An 18,337-nucleotide genomic window follows, 5' to 3' on the forward strand; every position below is an offset into this window, starting at 1 on the left:
CCACACACCACTTCTCAGGACGAAGCAGCCGCTCCCTTATTCACCTCATCCCACAGCAAGTCTGACAATGAGTGACACATGGCCAACGGGCCCACCAGGTTTTTTATACAATTCAATACAAGGGACACCAAAGTAGGGAAGGTGATGTTGCTGAGGTGTTACAAGGACACAGTAGGAGGCCCAGCACTTGGGAGATAGAGACTGATGAATAAAGAATGTTGGGCAAGCCTCAGTCGCAAGGAGTCCAAAGCCAGCCTGAAATGCATGAGAGACTAACTCAAAAACAAAACAAAAACAAGCTGCGTGTCAGTTTGGAAGTCTCCATATCCATCCCTGTGTCCTAATCCAGAGGCTGCCGAAGACGGGAGGGGCAGAGGAAGGTGCGTGGTCGGAAGGACACTGCTGTGGCCAGCCAGCACATGGGAACAGGATGTCACTTCTTCACAATCTGGATGACGTCTTCATCTTCCAATGTGTGGTCTTTACCCACTTTCTGAGGGTTGTGTTTCACAGAGAGACCCCAGACCAAAGCGCTGTACAGAGAGGAATAAAGACTCAGTGGCCGTGACAAACCGCTGCTGCCCTAACTGCCTAGGTGCCAAACTTATCAAATTTAGCATCCTGGATCTTTTTTTTTTTTTTTTTTTTTGGTTTCTTCCGAGACAGGGTTTCTCTGTGTAGACCTGGCTGTCCTGGAACTCACTCTGTAGACCAAGCTGGCCTTGAACTCAGAAATCCACCTGCCTCTGCCTCCCAAGTGCTGGGATTAAAGGCATGTACCACCACTGCCCGGCTAGCATCCTGGATCTTAAGAGACACAGAACTACAACAGACAAAAGCTCTCTTCCAAAGACATCAGAATAAAGCAACAGTCAAAGCCACTTTCTAGAGCAAGGCTGTAAGGGGTCATGGGACCGCCCTCATTCTACAGGCAATTAAAGTTTAAACCCGCTGAGCCGGAGTGGACACACTCAGGGCAGAGACAGGTAAATCTTAGAGTTCAGGATAACCAAGGATGTTGTTACACAGAGAAACCATGTTTCAAAAACAAAAGCAAAACAGGCTAGAAAGGTGTGTCTAAGCAATTAAGTGCACTTAAAGCTTCTCCAGAAGAGGGAGACTAGCCAGGCACCAAGTGCAGCCTCCACCCATCTCTAATGCGGGGCTTATAGACATGTGGGGCATGCACAGCTTTTATGTGACAGCAGATGATTTGAACTCAGATCTCCTTGCTTAACATGCATGCATTCTTATCCACTGAGCCATCTCCCCAGCCCCTAAAACTAATATCTGCTAAAGGGAAGGTGAATTAATGAGGGCAAGGCAGAAACCTCTGTCCCACCAACCACTCCTGAATTGAAGAGGCATCTGGAACTCTTGCTCCAACTAGGTAGGCATGGCTTTAAGAACATACTGAGAAAGTTAGATTTTGGTGGAGCACACCTGTGGTCCCAACACTCCAGGGGCAGGGGCAGGGGCAGGGGCAGGGGCAGGGGCAGGGGCAGGTGGCTCTCTATGAATTCAAGGCCAGTCTTGTCTAAAATGTGAGTTCCTGGATAGCCAGGACCACACAGAGAACTCTGTTTAAGAAGACATTGAGAGGGAGCTGGAGGGATGGGTAAGTGGCTGAGAGCACTGCTGCTCTTGCAGACAACAAAAAGTTTGATTCCCGGCACCACATTGAGGCATCCATGCAAAAAAACAAGGCAGTCATGTTAGTACACACCTCTAACCCCAGTTGTCAGGAGGCAGTGGTAGGCAGACCTCGGTGACCTGTAAGCTCAAGGCAAGCATGGTCTAAAAAGCAAGTTCCAGACTAGCCAGGGATACATAGGGAGGCCTGTTAAATTACAAAAAGAGATAGCAAGAAATCAAGAAATCCAGAAATCCCCTCAGAGCCAGGCAGTAGTAGAGTCAGAGACAGGCGGATTTCTGAGTTTGAGGCCAGCCTGATCTACAGAGTGAGTTCCAGGACAGCCAGGGCTACACAGAGAAACCCTGTCTCGAAAAACCAAAAAAAAAGAAAAAAAAAAAAAAAAAAAGAAATCACTTCAGCCTCTGTTACCTGGTTTCTTTACTCTTCCTCCAAGAATTAGTACTATTAATAAAATCAGCAACTCACAAGACAAGGAGGCACCACATGCCCATGATGCTTACTATTTAAATTCTTTGATAAGATTTTTGTGAATCTTCATGCAGAAATCTTCCACCGTGGTCCTAGAATAAGGCAGTACTACTGGAGATGTGTAATCTGGTAACTGGCCTTTGGGTTTGGTGTAACTAGAACAGAGAAAAGACATAAGGGTTGCTGCCTTCTTAAAAGTGTGCATGAGCTGAACATAAACCAACCCTCTATTGCTCCAAGATCAAGTCAGAGTGATCTCCAATCTGAGGACAGAGCCCTCAACATGACCAATGGTCTATAGGAAGCATTTTACTTCTATCTCCAGAAAAGAGACATTTGTGACAGATCCCCAAAGCTATCATTAAGACTCACATTCTCACTAGTTTCAGATAGTCCCAAATCTTCTCCAAAAGGTCATCAAAATTCCAGCGGTGATGAGCAGAAATGGGTACACAGTGAGGCACCTTATAGATAATATCCAACTCCTCAATGGAGATCTGATCAATCTTATTTAATACATAAATACATGGAATGTAAACTCTATGGAAGGAGAAGAAATGTTAAGTTGGATTGCTGACAAAACAGTGACTACCAATAAAGTTACTTCACCTAAGCCCCAAATCAGAGGCTCTCCAAAACGATCATCATCACAGTTCATAGGAAGCAAGGTGTACAAGCGCCTCCCAGGCAGGCCTGAGCCCTAGAACTCAAGGTGCAAGGAGAACCAACTCCACCAAGCTGTCCTCTGACCTCCACATGACCTCCACAAGTGTGACCTCCTTCGTATACACACTCACAAATATGTCTGTCTTTCTCACACACACAAAATAATAGTAAGTATATATATATTTTGTTCTCTACAAAAATGAATGCACTTGCAGCTCCTCCACAAGACCTCATTTGGTCACCACTATCCAAACTGCCTTATTAATTATCTCTTTGCTACCTCCAGAGGCTCCCTCTCTGGCCTGCAGGGGCCACCCTCTGCTGGCCTCCTTGTGCATGTGCACACAGGTCCAGACATATCCACAAAAAGGAGAACCTTGTGCATGGAGCTGAAGAGATGGCTCAGCAGTTAAGAGCACTGACTACTCTCCCGAACATCCTGAGTTCAATTCCCAGCAAACACATGGTGCCTCACAACCATCTGTAATGAGATCTGCCACCCTCTTCTGGTGCGTCTGAAGACAGTGACAGTGTACTAATAAATAAAATAAATAAATCTTTAGAAATAAATAAATAAGCCGAGCGGTGGTGGCGCACGCCTTTAATCCCAGCACTTGGGAGGCAGAGGCAAGTGGATTTCTGAGTTCGAGGCCAGCCTGGTCTATAGAATTCAGGACCTTTGGAAGAGCAGTCAGTGCTCCTAACCACTTACCCATCTCTCCAGCCCCAAACTTATTTTTAAAATATATCATTAGGAATGTAAAATTCCTACTGTCTAATCAGTATCACAGCTAAGATTACTAAAAACTAGGCAAGTTGCAACTTCTCATATTTTAGTTGCTTCACTTAAAATGTACAAAGCATTTATTTTCAGTTAAAGTCAAATTCTTCATATAAACACAAAAAGAAAGAAGATTCTCTGTAAATGCTAGGAATCACTTCAACAGACTGGTTTATTACAAGTGCTAACAGTAGTGGTGTTTCATAGAACAAGGTTTCAGCCATATGCTGTTAAGATGCATGGAAGAGACACATCTTGGCACTCTCTTGACTTCCACAAGATGGCCTGAACAACTGCTCAATTGGGCAACTGGAGAGAACAGACTGACCACTCTCTTCAACGACCACTTGACAGAGCTGAAGAGTCAGCATAGATCACAGCAAGTGACTAAAACAGGAAACATTACTGATCAAACTGTAGAGGTAGGAAAGAAGTTAGAAATGAAGACCAACCCATACTTGTGAGCACAGCTAGCCGGGCCTGCCTTGACCACTTCTTCCATACCTCAAAAGCTTTAAACTCAGTTACAAAGAATCAGGTACCTGTTTCCTTCAACCACATCAATGAGGTCATCAGCTGTGGCATCACTGCGCAGAGTCACGTCCGCATTATGGATTTTATATTCAGCCAGAATGCTCTTCACGGTCTCAGCATCTAGTTCACTCTGAGGACACTGCACAGAATAAACAATGACAAATCAGGGAGGACAAGGAAGCAGGTCCTTTTCTCTTTGAGACAGTGTCTTAGTACACAGCTCTAGCTGGCCTAGAACTTATAAACATCATCCATCTTCTGCCTGGGTGCTGGGATTAAAGGAATGCACCACCATGCCCAGCATCCATGCACCTTTTCTTTTTCAGAATGATTTCTAATTCACCAAGTAGCCAAGAATAATGCTAATCCTAACTATGATTCGCAAGTGCTTAGACCAAAGGCATGCAACACCATGCTCTGTTAACCTGGCACTGTGGACTTTGCCCAAGGTTCTGACATGCTAAGCAAGCATCCTACCTACCAAGCTATATCCCTGCCTTGTACCTAGAAAATTCTAGCTAAAATTTAAATTCTTACATTGCCCCGGATAAGAGTAAATAATTTATAGTAGAATATAACTAAAAAGCCTTTCTAAACTCATAGGTCGGTATGTAATTTGCAATTGTGTCCTGTATCCTAGCCCATGCCCTGTAATTCATACACTGAAGTCCTATATTCAGTATCTCAGAATGTGACAATAGAACAGGTCATTAAGGCAGTCCTAATTCCACTATCAACCTAACATTCACTTTGGTAATCCTAAAGTTCAAGCCAGCCAACAGTTATTAACAATAGCTATAGCATACTAATTCAAAGACATAAATTCAAATATAACTAAATAAATCTCCTTTATTTATAAAAGGAGATAGCTTAAACTTAAGTTTATTTGAACTCAGGTAATTCTCAGACCTTAATTCATTGACCGAAACTGCAGCATTTGATAACACTGCTTAATCTCCTATCAGAAACATTTTATTTGGTCTGAATAATAGCTAATTTTCTCCAGTTTTCCTTATTAAGTTGTCTTGTCTTAAATTTTCTTTTCTGTCTACACTTATATCCTTAGTAATATCATCTAGGCTTAAATCTCCAGGCTAGACCATCTGCCAAAGACATTTCTAAGAGAAGCACTGGGATATCTAAGTATATCTCAAATCCACTGTCCTGATCTTCCCATGACTTTGCACTGCAAATGTGTCCAAAAAAAGTGCAAATGTATAATCAAAGTACAGATGTATAATAAAAGTTCATTTTCTAGTTCAGGAAAACCTCCATAATCACCTCTTACACTACAAGGCGTAGTTTTTCAAAGAAGCATGGTCACCTCTTGTTCACAGTGAGGCTCTGAGTCCTGCTGGCTGCATTCAGAACCACCTACCTCTCCTCCTGCTACAACCCTGCTGTAACAAGTTACCAGGGAGGCTGGAGAGACAGCTCAGCACTTAAGAGTGCTTGCTGTTCTTACAAAGAACCACAGTTCATTCCCAGCATCCACCTAGGGAGACTCACTCTTAATACTAGGAGGCCTGACACCAGGATTTCTCTGGTGTAATTTCTCTGACCACCACCACAAACACCCACTCCCCCACACTATACAAGCCCACATACACACATACAAAGTAAAATATAATTTTTTGTTTTTGTTTTTGTTTATTTTGGATTTGGCTTTTTCGAGACAGGGTTTCTCTGTATAGCCCTGGCTGTCCTGGAACTCACTCTGTAGACCAGGCTGGCCTCGAACTCAGAAATCCGCCTGCCTCTGCCTCCCAGAGTGCTGGGATTACAGGTGTGCGCCACCACCGCCCGGCCAAATATAATTTTTTAAAGAAGAGGTCATTAGGGGTTGGAGAGATGGCTCAGCAGTTAAGAGCACTGCTGACTCCTCTTTCGAAGGTCCTGAGCTCAAATCCCAGGAACCAATGGTGGCTCACAACCATCCGTAATTAGATCTGACACCCTCTTCTGAAGTGCCTGAAGACAGCTACAGTGTACTTAGATATAATTAATAAATAAATCTTAAAGAAAAAACTTTAAAAACATAAAAGTCTAGCCAGGCGGTAGTGGTGCATGCCTTTAATGCCAGCACTTGGGAGGCAAAGGCAGGTGGATTTCTGAATTCAAGGCCAGCCTGGTCTACAGAGTAAGTTCCATGACAGCCTAGGCTACACAGAGAAACCCTATCTCAAAAAACCAAGGGGGAAAAAAAAAAGAAGTCATTATCTAGCTTGGTGATGGATACCTTTAATGCCAGCATCAGCAGACAGAAGAAAGCAGAACTCTTTTGAATTCAAAACCAATATGGTCTCCACAGAGACTTCCAGGCCAGTTAGTACTTCATAGTGTGACCCTGTCTAAAAAAAACATGTTTGGCCTCCTAGCACCAAGCACACAAGTGATGACTCTAATGTATCATGCACAGAAAACAGCCACATGCACAAAATTAAAAAATAAACTGTGTTTATTTTCTTTTAAAAGATAGGGTTTCTCGGGGCTAGAGAGATGGCTCAGTGTTTAAGAGTTAAGATTGCTCTTCCAGAGGTCCTGAGTTCAATTCCCAGCAACCACATGGTGGCTCACAACCATCTGTAATAGGATTGGATGCCCTTTTCTAAAGACAGTGACAGAACTCATATACATAAACCTTTAAAAAAAAAAAAAGATAGGATTTCTCTGTGAGATCCACTTGCCTCTGCCTTCCTAGTGCCAAACCAAAGCCTTTTGTTTTTGAGACAGGCTTTTGCTATGTAGCCCGAGCTATTTAAACCTCACAATTGGTCTCAACTCCCAAACTACTGAAATTACAGAAATATGCTGCTATACTACAAGACATAGTTCTTCAAGGAAGCATTGTAATACTCTCTTACATGGTTCCTTCTTTGTATCTCTTAAACCAATTAAACACAAAAGCTTATTTGGATTAAGATATCATTAACTCTAAGTCAAAAAGTCGGGCGTGGTATCATATGACTCTAAAACCTAAGAAGTGAAAGGAGACTCAGGGGTTAAAGGCAAGCCTTGGAAATATACCAAGTTCATGGCCAGTCTGGTAAATAAAAGGCCTTGTCTCAAAACACTAAAATATAAAATAAAAAAATAAACACTGGGGCTGGAGACATGGCTCAGCAGTTGAGAGCACCTGTTGCTCTGGCAGAGGGCTTAGCTTCAGCTCCTGCCAGGCAACTCCAGAGTATTTGATGCCCTCTTTTGGTTTCCTCAGGCACTGCACACATGTGATAGACATAAATGCAGGCAAAACACTCATGTACATAAAATACACATAAATAACTTTTTTTTGGTTTTTTAGATTTTGGTTTTTCCGAGACAGGGTTTCTCTGTGTCGCCCTGGCTGTTCTGGAACTGACTCTGTAGACCAGGCTGGCCTCAAACTCAGAAATCCGCCTGCCTCTGCCTCCCAGAGTGCTGGGATTACAGGTGTGCGCCACCACTGCCCATTAAGTTTGAGGCCCACCTGAGACACCAGCAGTCTGGGGAGGAGGGACAAACACGGCCTCCTCACTTTCCTAGTTTACTCTTCATCTGGAACTTCTGTCTACTATTCCCTTAGTAACTGTTCACGTACCCAAACGCGAGGGTCCCTGACTATTTTGTGCCTTCCTCTACATCCTCCCTCCCTTTGTCACTGTCCAGAGCTTAAAATAACTCTTGGCCTCTGGTTAGTGCTTTCTAAAGTCATGATAAATAAATGAAAGCACAAGATATTGGCAACTAATTCACAGACATGTTGTTCCAAATGTCCGCATCACTCTATGTAGAGAACCAAAAAGAAGAAATAAAGTTGAAAAAGTCAATCTGAGAATGACTCCTGTCCTAACCTGATCTTTGTTATCAATCACTCATTAAAAGGTCACAGAATGATCTCAATAAAGGTAGGAAAAAGCCAGAAAATTCTCAAATAATCCATTTCTGCACACTTGAATCCACTTTTCACTCCAATCCCTCAGTCAGTAGATCTGTCCCACGTTCCCTTCCCCACTTACAGTGGCTGTGAGATTAATGCCTCCCTTGTCTTTCTTCTTAAAGCCAATGTTGGGGGGTTTGCTGTTCAAGCGAATCCCAAAGCCTTCCAACTCATTTTCAATTATCTTCTTATGTCCCAAGGGTTTTAAGACATCCAGAACAATCAAGATCAAATTACAGGTTCGGGCCACTGAGGGTGAAAATGATACCCTAAGTTGAATACATACAGTCTCAAACAGAATCTAAAACTCAAACAGAAGTGTTTGTAGCTACTGACTGAGATGGTTTCTGTTATATGCATATAAAATGATTAAGATTGCCAAATATTTATATGAGCTATCAATTGGCAGTTATGTCTTAAAGTCATCAGACAACTACCCAGAAAACTGGCCCATCTTTTATATATGATTAAAACAATCAAAAGAAAGATACACATCAAATAATAACTATAAGTTTAGAAACATTTTTTAAGTACAAACTCTAAAATAACTACATTGTTTTTTAATGTGTTTGAGTGTTTGCCTGAACACTCCTCCCAAAGGCCAGAAGATCCTCTGACACTGGAGACAGAGGGTTGTAAGCTGCCAAGTGGGTGTTGAGAATCACACCTGGATCCTCTCTCCAAGACCAGCCATTGCTCTTAACCACTGAGCTATCTCCCCAGCCCACACTTAACATTATTTAATCAACCTTATTGAATTACAATTTACAAAAACAAATTATAGTTGTTTTGCAGATGATTTACTGATATATAATCACCCCAATAGTCAGGATAGTCAAGATAATTGGAGCAGCAGACACTTGCAATCACAGCACAAAGATCAGGGCAGGCTCAGCTACATAACAAATTAAGGACAACTAGGCAATATGAAACTATGTCAAAAATAAGCCAGTGGGGACCCGAGCACTGACTGTACTTCCAGAGATCCTGAGTTCAATTCCCAGCACCCACATGGTGGCTCACAACCATCTGCAATAGGATACGATGCTCTGAGGACTGTGGCAGTGTACTCACATGCAGAAAAAAAAAAAACATACAAAATTAAAAAAAAAAAAAAAAAGAAAAAAAGAAAAACAAGCAAGTCAAAATATACAGAAAATTCTTATCACCCCTGAGAGTTGCACCAGTTTCTCTTATCCTTTGTCAATCAATTATCTACTTTCTATCACTAGGGGTAGTTTATACATTTTAGACTTTCACAAAAATGGAATAAAATGTCATCTTTTCTGCTCAAATCTTTTTTTTTGGTTTTTCAAGACAGGGTTTCTCTGTATAGCCCTGGCTGTCCTGGAACTCACTCTGTAGACCAGGCTGGCCTCGAACTCAGAAATCCACCTGCCTCTGCCTCCCAAGTGCTGGGATTAAAGGCGTGCGCCACCACCGCCTGGCTGATCAAATCTTTTATTCTGACACTTCCTCATATTCAACCACAACTTGTTTCTTTTATAACTGAATAGTAATCTATTACCTGCTATTCACCTATGGAGGGACATTTGAGTCTGCTTTAAACAGTCATTCTTTCTGTGGGTAAGTCTTTCTGGGGTAAGTTTTCATTTTTCCTACATAAATACCAGTGAAACTGTTGCACCAAATCACATTATATAGGTTATTAAAAACTGTTAAACAGTCACCTAAGTGTTTACATAAGTTTATATTACCATTAGCAGTGAATAAAACCTCCCAAGTACTTTGCATCCTTACCAACAGCCAGTGATATTAATTGGTATTTAATGACCTCTCTTGCAATGACAATGTTGAATCTTTTTGTGTATTTATTAGATTGTCCCCTCCTCATCCTCTTTCTCTTTCTGTCCACCTCTTCTCCTGATCAATATAAGATGTTGCTAGGTTCTCTCTGTCATATTAAACCAAAATAAGTCTTTTAATTTTTTGTGACATACTCTGTCACAAGAAACTAAAAGCATGATAAGTATATTAGAATACTAAGTCCCAAGGCTGGAGAGATGACCAGTGATTGGAAGCACTTGCAAAGAACCTAGATTGGTTTCCTCACACTCATGACCACCCAGGATTCCAGGCCCAAAGGATACAATGCACTCTTCTGACTTCCACGGGCACTAAGCTACACATGCATACAGACAAAACCCTCACTCAAATAATAAAAATAAATAACAACAACAAAACCTAAGGAAAGATAAAGGTAAGAACTTGCAAGGTTGGGGAGATAGTTCAGAAAGTAAACTACTTACATCAGGACGTGAGTTTTAGCCCCAGAACTGATCCCAAAAAGAATTAAAAATTTTTAAAACTTTAAAAAATAAAAAAGCCGAGCAGTGGTGCTACACTTACTTAATCCCAGCGCTTAGGAGGCAGAGGCAGGGGGATTTCTGAGTTCAAGGCCAGCCTGGTCTACAGAGTGAGTTCAGGACAGTCAGGGCTACACAGAGAAACCCTGTCTCGAAAAAGCAAAAAAAAAAAAAAAAAAAAAAAAAAGAAAAGAAAAAAGAAAAAAGAAAAAAAGAAAAACCAATAAATAAAAAAAAAAAAAAAGAAAAACCAATAAATACATACATACATACATACATACATACATACATACATACATACATAAAAGTAAAAATGCTGGGCATGGTAGCAGGCCCTTATAAGCCCCTCATCAAGGGGATATGACCACCTTTTCTGGCCTCCCCAAGCACTAGACACACATGTGATACACATATATACATACATGCAGTCAAAGCAAGCCTTATAAATAATACATATAAAATAAGTCCAAAAAATATTAGAGACAAATTACAATCGATCAAAATTAAGGATTTCTACTGAATAAGGATCATGCTAGGAAAAAAAGGAGGATGACATGTGCAATGGCCAGAACTTACAAGACTGGGTAATTAAAAGAGTGTTCTCCAACAGAAGCTATCTGTGATACCCCAGAGGGTAGCCCCAGACCACTGACCTGCAATGACTTGACGACCTCTTCCTTTCCCATCCTTGGCACCTTCAATAATACCTGGGAGATCCAGGAGCTGCAAAAGTAAGAGTGGGAGCAAAATGAACAACCAGTTATAAATATGAATACACCAATCACACTAACAAGTGTCCTCTTTGATACTAGTACTTCTCTAGTATCTAAAATTTATTAGAACTAAGTCCAACTTTTCTTTGTGTTGGGAACATGAAGGTCCTTGAACTTACAGATAACATTAGGGAACCTAGAAATTTAATACTTGAAGGATTGTCTTTTCAAAGGAAAAAAAAAATGTATAACCTGTTTTCTGCTCCTAAGGCTGGGACTAGAAGTGGCTAACAGCCTAGGTGATCCTTGTGCTATCTGAAGGGGTCAGGCCGTACCAATCTCACACAAGCAGGACCAGAGGTGGCTAATAATCTCGGTGACCTCTGCATTACCTGTATGGCCAGGGGCTTCTCCAAGCTTCTCCAAGCAGAAACAGATCTACATGGCTAGTCGCTTCCACAGCGAGACCACAGGTGTAATACCTAGATGACCTCTATGCCACCTGGATGACTTGGACCACAGAGTTCCAGGACTACACAAAGTAACCCTGTCTGGACAAACTAAGATAAAACGGAACAAACAAACAAAAACTGTCTAATGGTCAAAGCTAGTAAAATGTGAGTATATACAACACTGATTTATAACACATAAAACAAAATATCCACAACCCAACATTTATATAAATTATTGACTGCATGGCGAAGGACAACTCTTCTATTAGAAATCCAGTTAACAAATGTAATGATAAAAAGCATTGAAAGTCACAGTTAGCTGGGCGGTGGTAGCGCACGCCTATAATCCCAGCACTCTGGGAGCCAGAGACAGGCGGATTTCTGAGTTCAAGCCCAGCCGGGTCTACAGAGTGAGTTCCAGGACAGCCAGGGCCACACAGAGAAACCCTGTTTCAAAAAAAACCAAATCCAAAAAACAAACAAACAAACAAACAAAAAAAAAAAGAAAGAAAGAAAGTCACAGGACACCATAAAGGAGTAAAGACATTTTAAGGAATGTGCTGGATTCTGAAACACACAGGAACACTGTAACAACACAGAAAAGGTTAAGCACTTGGAGAGATAGCTCAGCACTGAGACTGTGCCTTTGAGAAGACAGGGGTTCAGTGTCCAGCACCACATAGTTGCTCACAATCATCTGTAACTTCACTTCCAGGGGCTCCCAACACCCTCTTGGTACATAGGCACACATGTGGAAAAATACTCAGACACATAAATAAACCTAATAATGAAATAAAATCTTGAGAATTAGAATGCAGATTTTTTTCAAAGTATCTCCCCTGAAACATTTACTAGCTCTGAAAAAACATGGTAGTTCAGAAGCTCTGCAAATACTAACTTAATAAACTCAAAGAAATTAACATCAAGCCAGTTGTAGCTCCCACAATAGATGCAAAGGCAGAATCTCAAACTCAAGGCCAGGCTGAGCTACACAGAAAGAATCTGTCTCAAAAACAAAGTTACTAGTGCTGGGAGATGAGAGCTTGGTGGATCTGAGGTAAACAAAAAGCAGGAGGACTTGAGTTCAGATCCCCCAGAATCCACACGGAAGCAAGAGCAGATGCTCCTGTAATAACCTCAGGGGGTGGGGTGAAGTGGGAGTTCCCAGGGCTTGCAGAAGCAATGAGCTCTGAGTTCAGAGAAGAAACTACGTCTCAAAAATATTAAAGCGGAGAGCACCAGAGGAAGACATTCCAATCTCAAACTCTGGTCTTTACACGCACACACATACAAACACACGCAGCAGGCATGCATACATACATACATATATTCCCTTTCCTCTCCAACTGGTCATGGTATTCCACCACAGCAACAGAAACTATGATTAGGACATACACTAACTTCAAAACACTGCCAACCCAAGTGCAGTGCCACACGCCTCTAATTCTAGCACTTCATAGGCTGCAGCAAGGACAAACCCGGGAGTTCAAGGCTAGCCTTAACTACATAATAAGACCTTTTCTTGGGCTGGAGAAATAGCTCAACAGTTAAGAGCACTGGCTGTTCTTCCAGAGGTCCTGAGTTCAATTCCCAGCACCCACATGGCAGCACATAACCATCTTGTAACTCTAGTTCCAGGGAATCATACACCTTCACAGATATAGATTCAGGCAAAACACCAATGAACATGAAATAAAGATAAAAAATAATTAAAAAAAAAAAAACACTTTTCTTGTCAGGCAGTGGTGGCGCATTCCTGTAATCCCAGCACTCTGGGAGGCAGAGGCAGGTGGATTTCTGAGTTCGAGGCCAGCCTGGTCTACAGAGTGAGTTCTAGGACAGCCAGGGCTATACAGAGAAACCCTGTCTTGGAAAAAAAAAAAAATCAAAAAAAAAAAAAACCTTTTCTTAAAAAAGATCCACTTCTGCAAGTCATTTTGTGCATAAAGCCCTGTCTTAGATGTTCTTCCCTCACTGTCAGATGAAAAAGCAGACCCTTTCTTTCGTATATTTTCATGGGGCCTATTTCACTGTCTTAACTTTAGTGTTAAGTGTAGTAACTGTGAAGAACCAAGGGGTTACTAAATAACAAGACAGACCTGACCTACTGTGTGCTACTAATGAAGTGCTTCCTGAAGGAATGAAAACAATGCATTTCTTCCCTTTCTTGGCCTGAAAATTCTTACTCACCTGGATCTTGGCACCTTTATATCTGATGACACCAGGAACTGTGGTCAACGTAGTGAATTCGTAGGCTGCCACTTCAGAATACACTCCTGCTAAGTTACTTAGCAGGGTTGACTTCCCCACAGATGGAAAACCCACAAACCCAATTCGAGCATCACCTGTCTTGGCCACATCAAAACCTAAAACAGTAAAGAAACATCAAAAACACAGGTGATTATCCTTCAGTATAGTACACCTCAGCCAATTCTTTTCATATTATTGTTGGTCTGGTTTTCTAACTTTCTAACTTCTAAAATACAACTCTAGCATGACATTCACAATTCAATTTAATGCAGTACTTGACTAAAACAAAGAAATCCTTTATCACTTAATTTTTAAGGCCCAAAGATTACAAAAGAATTCATTCCAAGTGGTGGCAACAAGGTGGTGGTGGTGCATGCCTTTAATCCCAGCACTCCGGGAGGCAGAGGCAGGCGGATTTCTGAGTTTGAGGCCAGCCTGGTCTACAGAGTGAGTTCCAGGACAGCCAGGGCTATACAGAGAAACCCTGTCTCAAAAAAACCAAATCCAAACCAAGTGGTGGCAACACATGCCTTTGCATGTGGATTTCTGAGTTCTAGGCCAACCTGGTCTACAGAGTGAGTTCCAGGGCAGCCAGGGCTATACAGAGAAACCCTGTTTCAAAAAAAAAGAGAGAGAAGAGGAGGGGAGGGGAGGGGAGGGGAGGGCAGGGGAGAAGAGAAGAGAAAAACAAAAAAAAGAGAAGAGAAGGGAAAAGAAAAGAAAAAGAAAAAGAAAAAGAAAAAGAAAAAGAAAAGGAGAAGGGAGGAGAAGATGATGAAGGTTAGCCGGGCATGGTGATATATGCCTATAATCACAGTACTTGAAGGGAAAAAGCAAGAGGAACAGAAGTTTAGAGGACAGCTTGGAATATCTGAGATCCTTTCTCAAAAACATAAAACACTGAGGCTGGAGCACTGGTTGCTCTTGCAGAGGACCAGACTCAACCCCCTAGCACCTACATGGCAGGTAACAAGGATCTGTAACTCCAGTTTCAGGGGATCTGATGGATACAATATGCTCTTCTGGCCTCCGGGGGTACTTCACACACGGTACAAAGATGCACACAGGCAGAGCACATACACGGACTGGAATGGGGCTGGAAAGAGATGGCTCTTTGCGGCTCTTGCACAGTGCCCAGGCTTGGCTCTCAGCATGCACAGCTGTCCTGCAGTTCCAGGGATTTTACTCCTCCTGGGCTCTGAAAGCTCCGGTGCACATGCAAACAAGTAACCACATATATGCACACATCTAATTTATTTTGGTTTTTTTAAAATTGTTTCTTTTGAGACAGAGTCTCACTCTGTAGCTCTGGTTGTCCTGTCCCCTACGTGCTGGCATCAAAGGCATATATACCATTATCCTTCACACACACATAGACACATAGAAACCTAAAATATTAAATTAAAAATCAAAAAAATAAAGCCAGGATTAGTGTTGAACACCTTTAATCCCAGCATTCTGGAGGCAGAGGCAGAAGGCACTGTGAGAGGTTAGAGTCAGCCTGGCCTCAAAGCGTGACAGTGTCTCAAACAACAGACAGACTCACAGAAACAAGGCAGAGAGTTAAGCTCTGTATTTAGCTTGGGTTGGATTTTATCCTATCCCTGGGAATGATAGGACCAGATTTTTTGAAATAGGATTACTTATATAGTGTAGACCACATTGTTAAGGCTGGACTTTGCAATCCTCCAGCCTCACTCCCAAGTACTGTGATTACAGGTATGCTAGTTGCGTTTGAGATTGTACATGCTTGCAGAAGCTGGAGGTTAATATCCGGTTTCTCCCTCTACCCTCTAGTTCTCACTACTGGCCACCACTGTCCAACTAAAAACATTAACTACAGCCTAATGTGGTGTTTGCATGCCTTTAACCCAGCACTTGGGAGGCAGAGCAGGACATATCCCTTTAAGTTCAAGGCCAGCCTGGTCTACAGAGAGAGGCCAGAATAACCACACATGCCACACAAGCATAAGACCTGTTTGTGGCCAGGTGGTGGTGGTGATGGCGGCAGCGCACGCCTGTAATCCCAGCACTAGAGAGGCAGAGGCAGAGGCAGACGGGAGTTCAAGGTCAGCCTGGTCTACAGAGTGAGTTCAGGGCTACACAGAGAAACCCTGTCTTGGGGGAAAAAAAAAACAAATCCAAAAAAAAAACACAAAAAAAGCCTGTTTGTGGATTCCCAGCACCCACAGGCGAAAGCCTGGCAACAGCAGCACACGCCCACAATCCCATTGCTGGATTACAGGCAGGTCTGCAGAGCCTGAAGAATCAATAGTCTAAGTGAACTCGTGAGTTTCAGGATCAGTAAGACCCTACCTCAATTTGAAAAAAAAAGAAAGAAAAGAAATAAAGTAATAATGTCTGATCTTCCTAAGCACATATACACACAGAGAGACACATTCTCAGAAGCCTGGCAGTGTTGTGCACTTTTTTTTTTCTTTTTTTGGTTTTTTTTGGATTTGGTTTTTTTTCGAGACAAGGTTTCTCTGTATAGCCCTGGCTGTCCTGGAACACACTCTGTAGTCCAGGCTGGCCTCGAACTCAGAAATTCACCGGCCTCTGCTTCCCAGAGTGCTGGGATTACAGGTGTACACCCACCACCACACAGCTAGTGTTGTGCACTTTTAATCCCAGCACTTGAGAGGCAAATGGATCTCTGTGAATTCAAGGCTAGCCTAGACTATATAGTAAGTTCCAGGATAAGAGGTATATAGTGAGACCCTGTCTTGAAAGGAAAAACAAAACAATTTTCTATTGGCATATGAATATACAACACTCACATACACACATTAGACATTTGTATTAGTGTAACAGAAACCACACATACATATTATATATACACACATATTACATGGAACTACAAACCTTCGCCTGGCCCACCACCGCCGCCACCTTTTGGAGTGATGAGTTCTCTTCGAAGCTTAGCAAGGCGAGCCTTAAGCAGTCCAAGGTGATGGGCTGTAGCCTTGTTTTTTTGAGTCCGAGCCATCTATCAGGGAAGAATCACAGTCATAAAATCTGCAGCATATCAGGAAAAAAATCCTGAATGCTCCCAAAAACTGAGAACACAATGTTTTGGTTTTCTAGTACCTACTAATGTCAGTGTAACCATTTTAATTTTTCTTACATGAGGGTCTGTCTCTTTATGTAGTCTTGACTGTCCTACAAGTTACTAGGTAAACCAGGTCGGCATTGAATTCATTAGTGTTCCACCAGCCTCTGCTCCTGAGCTCCACCTTAGTATTTTTTCAAAAAGAAAAATCAAGCCTGGCTAATGCCAGCAAGAGGGGCAGCCTGTCTACACCACAACATCCAGAGGTTTCCAAACAAAGGAGAGAGGGAAGAGAGGGGAAAAAATCCAGGGCCAGTTAGATACACTCAAAGAATAAATAGACTTGCTGCCAGATGTGAAGACCTATCTCAGGTCCAGAAGCCATGACTGAACTGATTCCCCTAAGTTATGCTGACACCACACACACACACACACACACACTGAATTCCCTCTCCTTACCATCCAGTTCATTTTCTTCACTACAGAAGAAACAAATGAGGCCCAAAGTGACAGGACCCAAGGTCATTCCAATTCCTATCCACAGATGGGGTTAAAAATCCATCTGCTGATTCGTTTCCACTGTACCTGATCTAAAAGAAGGGCCCCACTTTACGGACTTTTTTTAAAAGCCCTGAACTTCTCAGGGAGGACACGCTATCCAGGGACAATCAATTTATTCCAGATCTTACTGCCACAACCAATGACGTGCCAAAGGGGGATCATGAGTGAGTGGCAAGCAGGCAAGGAATAACGGGACAGGACCTCAAAATAAGTGATCAGGTCACGGAGTCTGGGACAGAAGTCGTGTGGCTCCGAGAAGGGCAAGAAAACCAGAAATAATACCGAGATCTGCACCGAAAACCGGAGCGAGCATTGGCAGAGGGCTGGGTGTGGGATCTGGGAGGCAGAGCAGAGAGGAAGCTGGCTGATGGAAGCTGAGAGGCCGGGCCCAAGAGGAGCTCAGGGAGGGGGTGCACGATAAGGGGCTGAGGCCGTGCAGGCTGAGGCTAAGGGAGCGACGGGAGTTGGTGGCACTGGGGCGGAAACCAGGCCCTGACGCCGCGGACCGAACACCGGAGAAGCGGCACTGCTGCAGAAGTCACGCTCGGGCCGGGAGGGAAGCGCCGACTGCGCCCTTTACCTCGGCTTCGATCTCCGCGATCTTCGCTAAGGTCCCGCTCATGGTGGCGGGGGCTCGAGGCCGCACCGGCCTTCACACTAGCTAGATGGCCCTCCGCGCGCTGGCCCCGCCGCTGGCCGCCGCTGCAGTGCGCAAGCGCGGGACTTGCTAATTCTCGCGACACGGTTCGGAGAAAAGTCCGCGCCGACTCACTCGGTGCCCGGCGGGCTCCGCCTTCTCCGTCGACTCCTCCCTGTTCCGCCAGCCAGAGCGGTGTCATAGAGCCCGCGGCCGCGGTGACCAGAGCGGTCGCTCGGGCCAACTTCCCGGAGCGCGCCCAGGGTCACGCGCAGCTCGGCCCCACCCCGCCGGACTTGCGCTCGCCCTGTCGGCTCCGT

At 43.2% G+C, this 18,337-nt stretch overlaps 1 protein-coding gene across 1 annotated transcript; it reads right to left on the reverse strand.

Annotated features, from left to right (window-relative positions):
* Positions 1-83: 83 nt before the first annotated feature.
* Drg1 (developmentally regulated GTP binding protein 1) lies at positions 84-18,103 on the reverse strand. The gene is made up of 9 exons (XM_052198448.1): positions 17,961-18,103; positions 16,633-16,756; positions 13,708-13,883; positions 11,006-11,075; positions 8,105-8,274; positions 4,115-4,245; positions 2,498-2,665; positions 2,158-2,280; positions 84-533 (listed from the first exon to the last, which is right to left on the reverse strand). Exons 1-9 carry the CDS (start codon positions 18,000-18,002, stop codon positions 434-436), a joined length of 1,104 nt encoding a protein of 367 aa, XP_052054408.1. The 5' UTR covers positions 18,003-18,103; the 3' UTR covers positions 84-433.
* Positions 18,104-18,337: the final 234 nt, after the last annotated feature.

This window comes from Apodemus sylvaticus, chromosome 11 (genome assembly GCF_947179515.1).
Source record: "Apodemus sylvaticus chromosome 11, mApoSyl1.1, whole genome shotgun sequence".
Taxonomy (NCBI): domain Eukaryota; kingdom Metazoa; phylum Chordata; class Mammalia; order Rodentia; family Muridae; genus Apodemus; species Apodemus sylvaticus.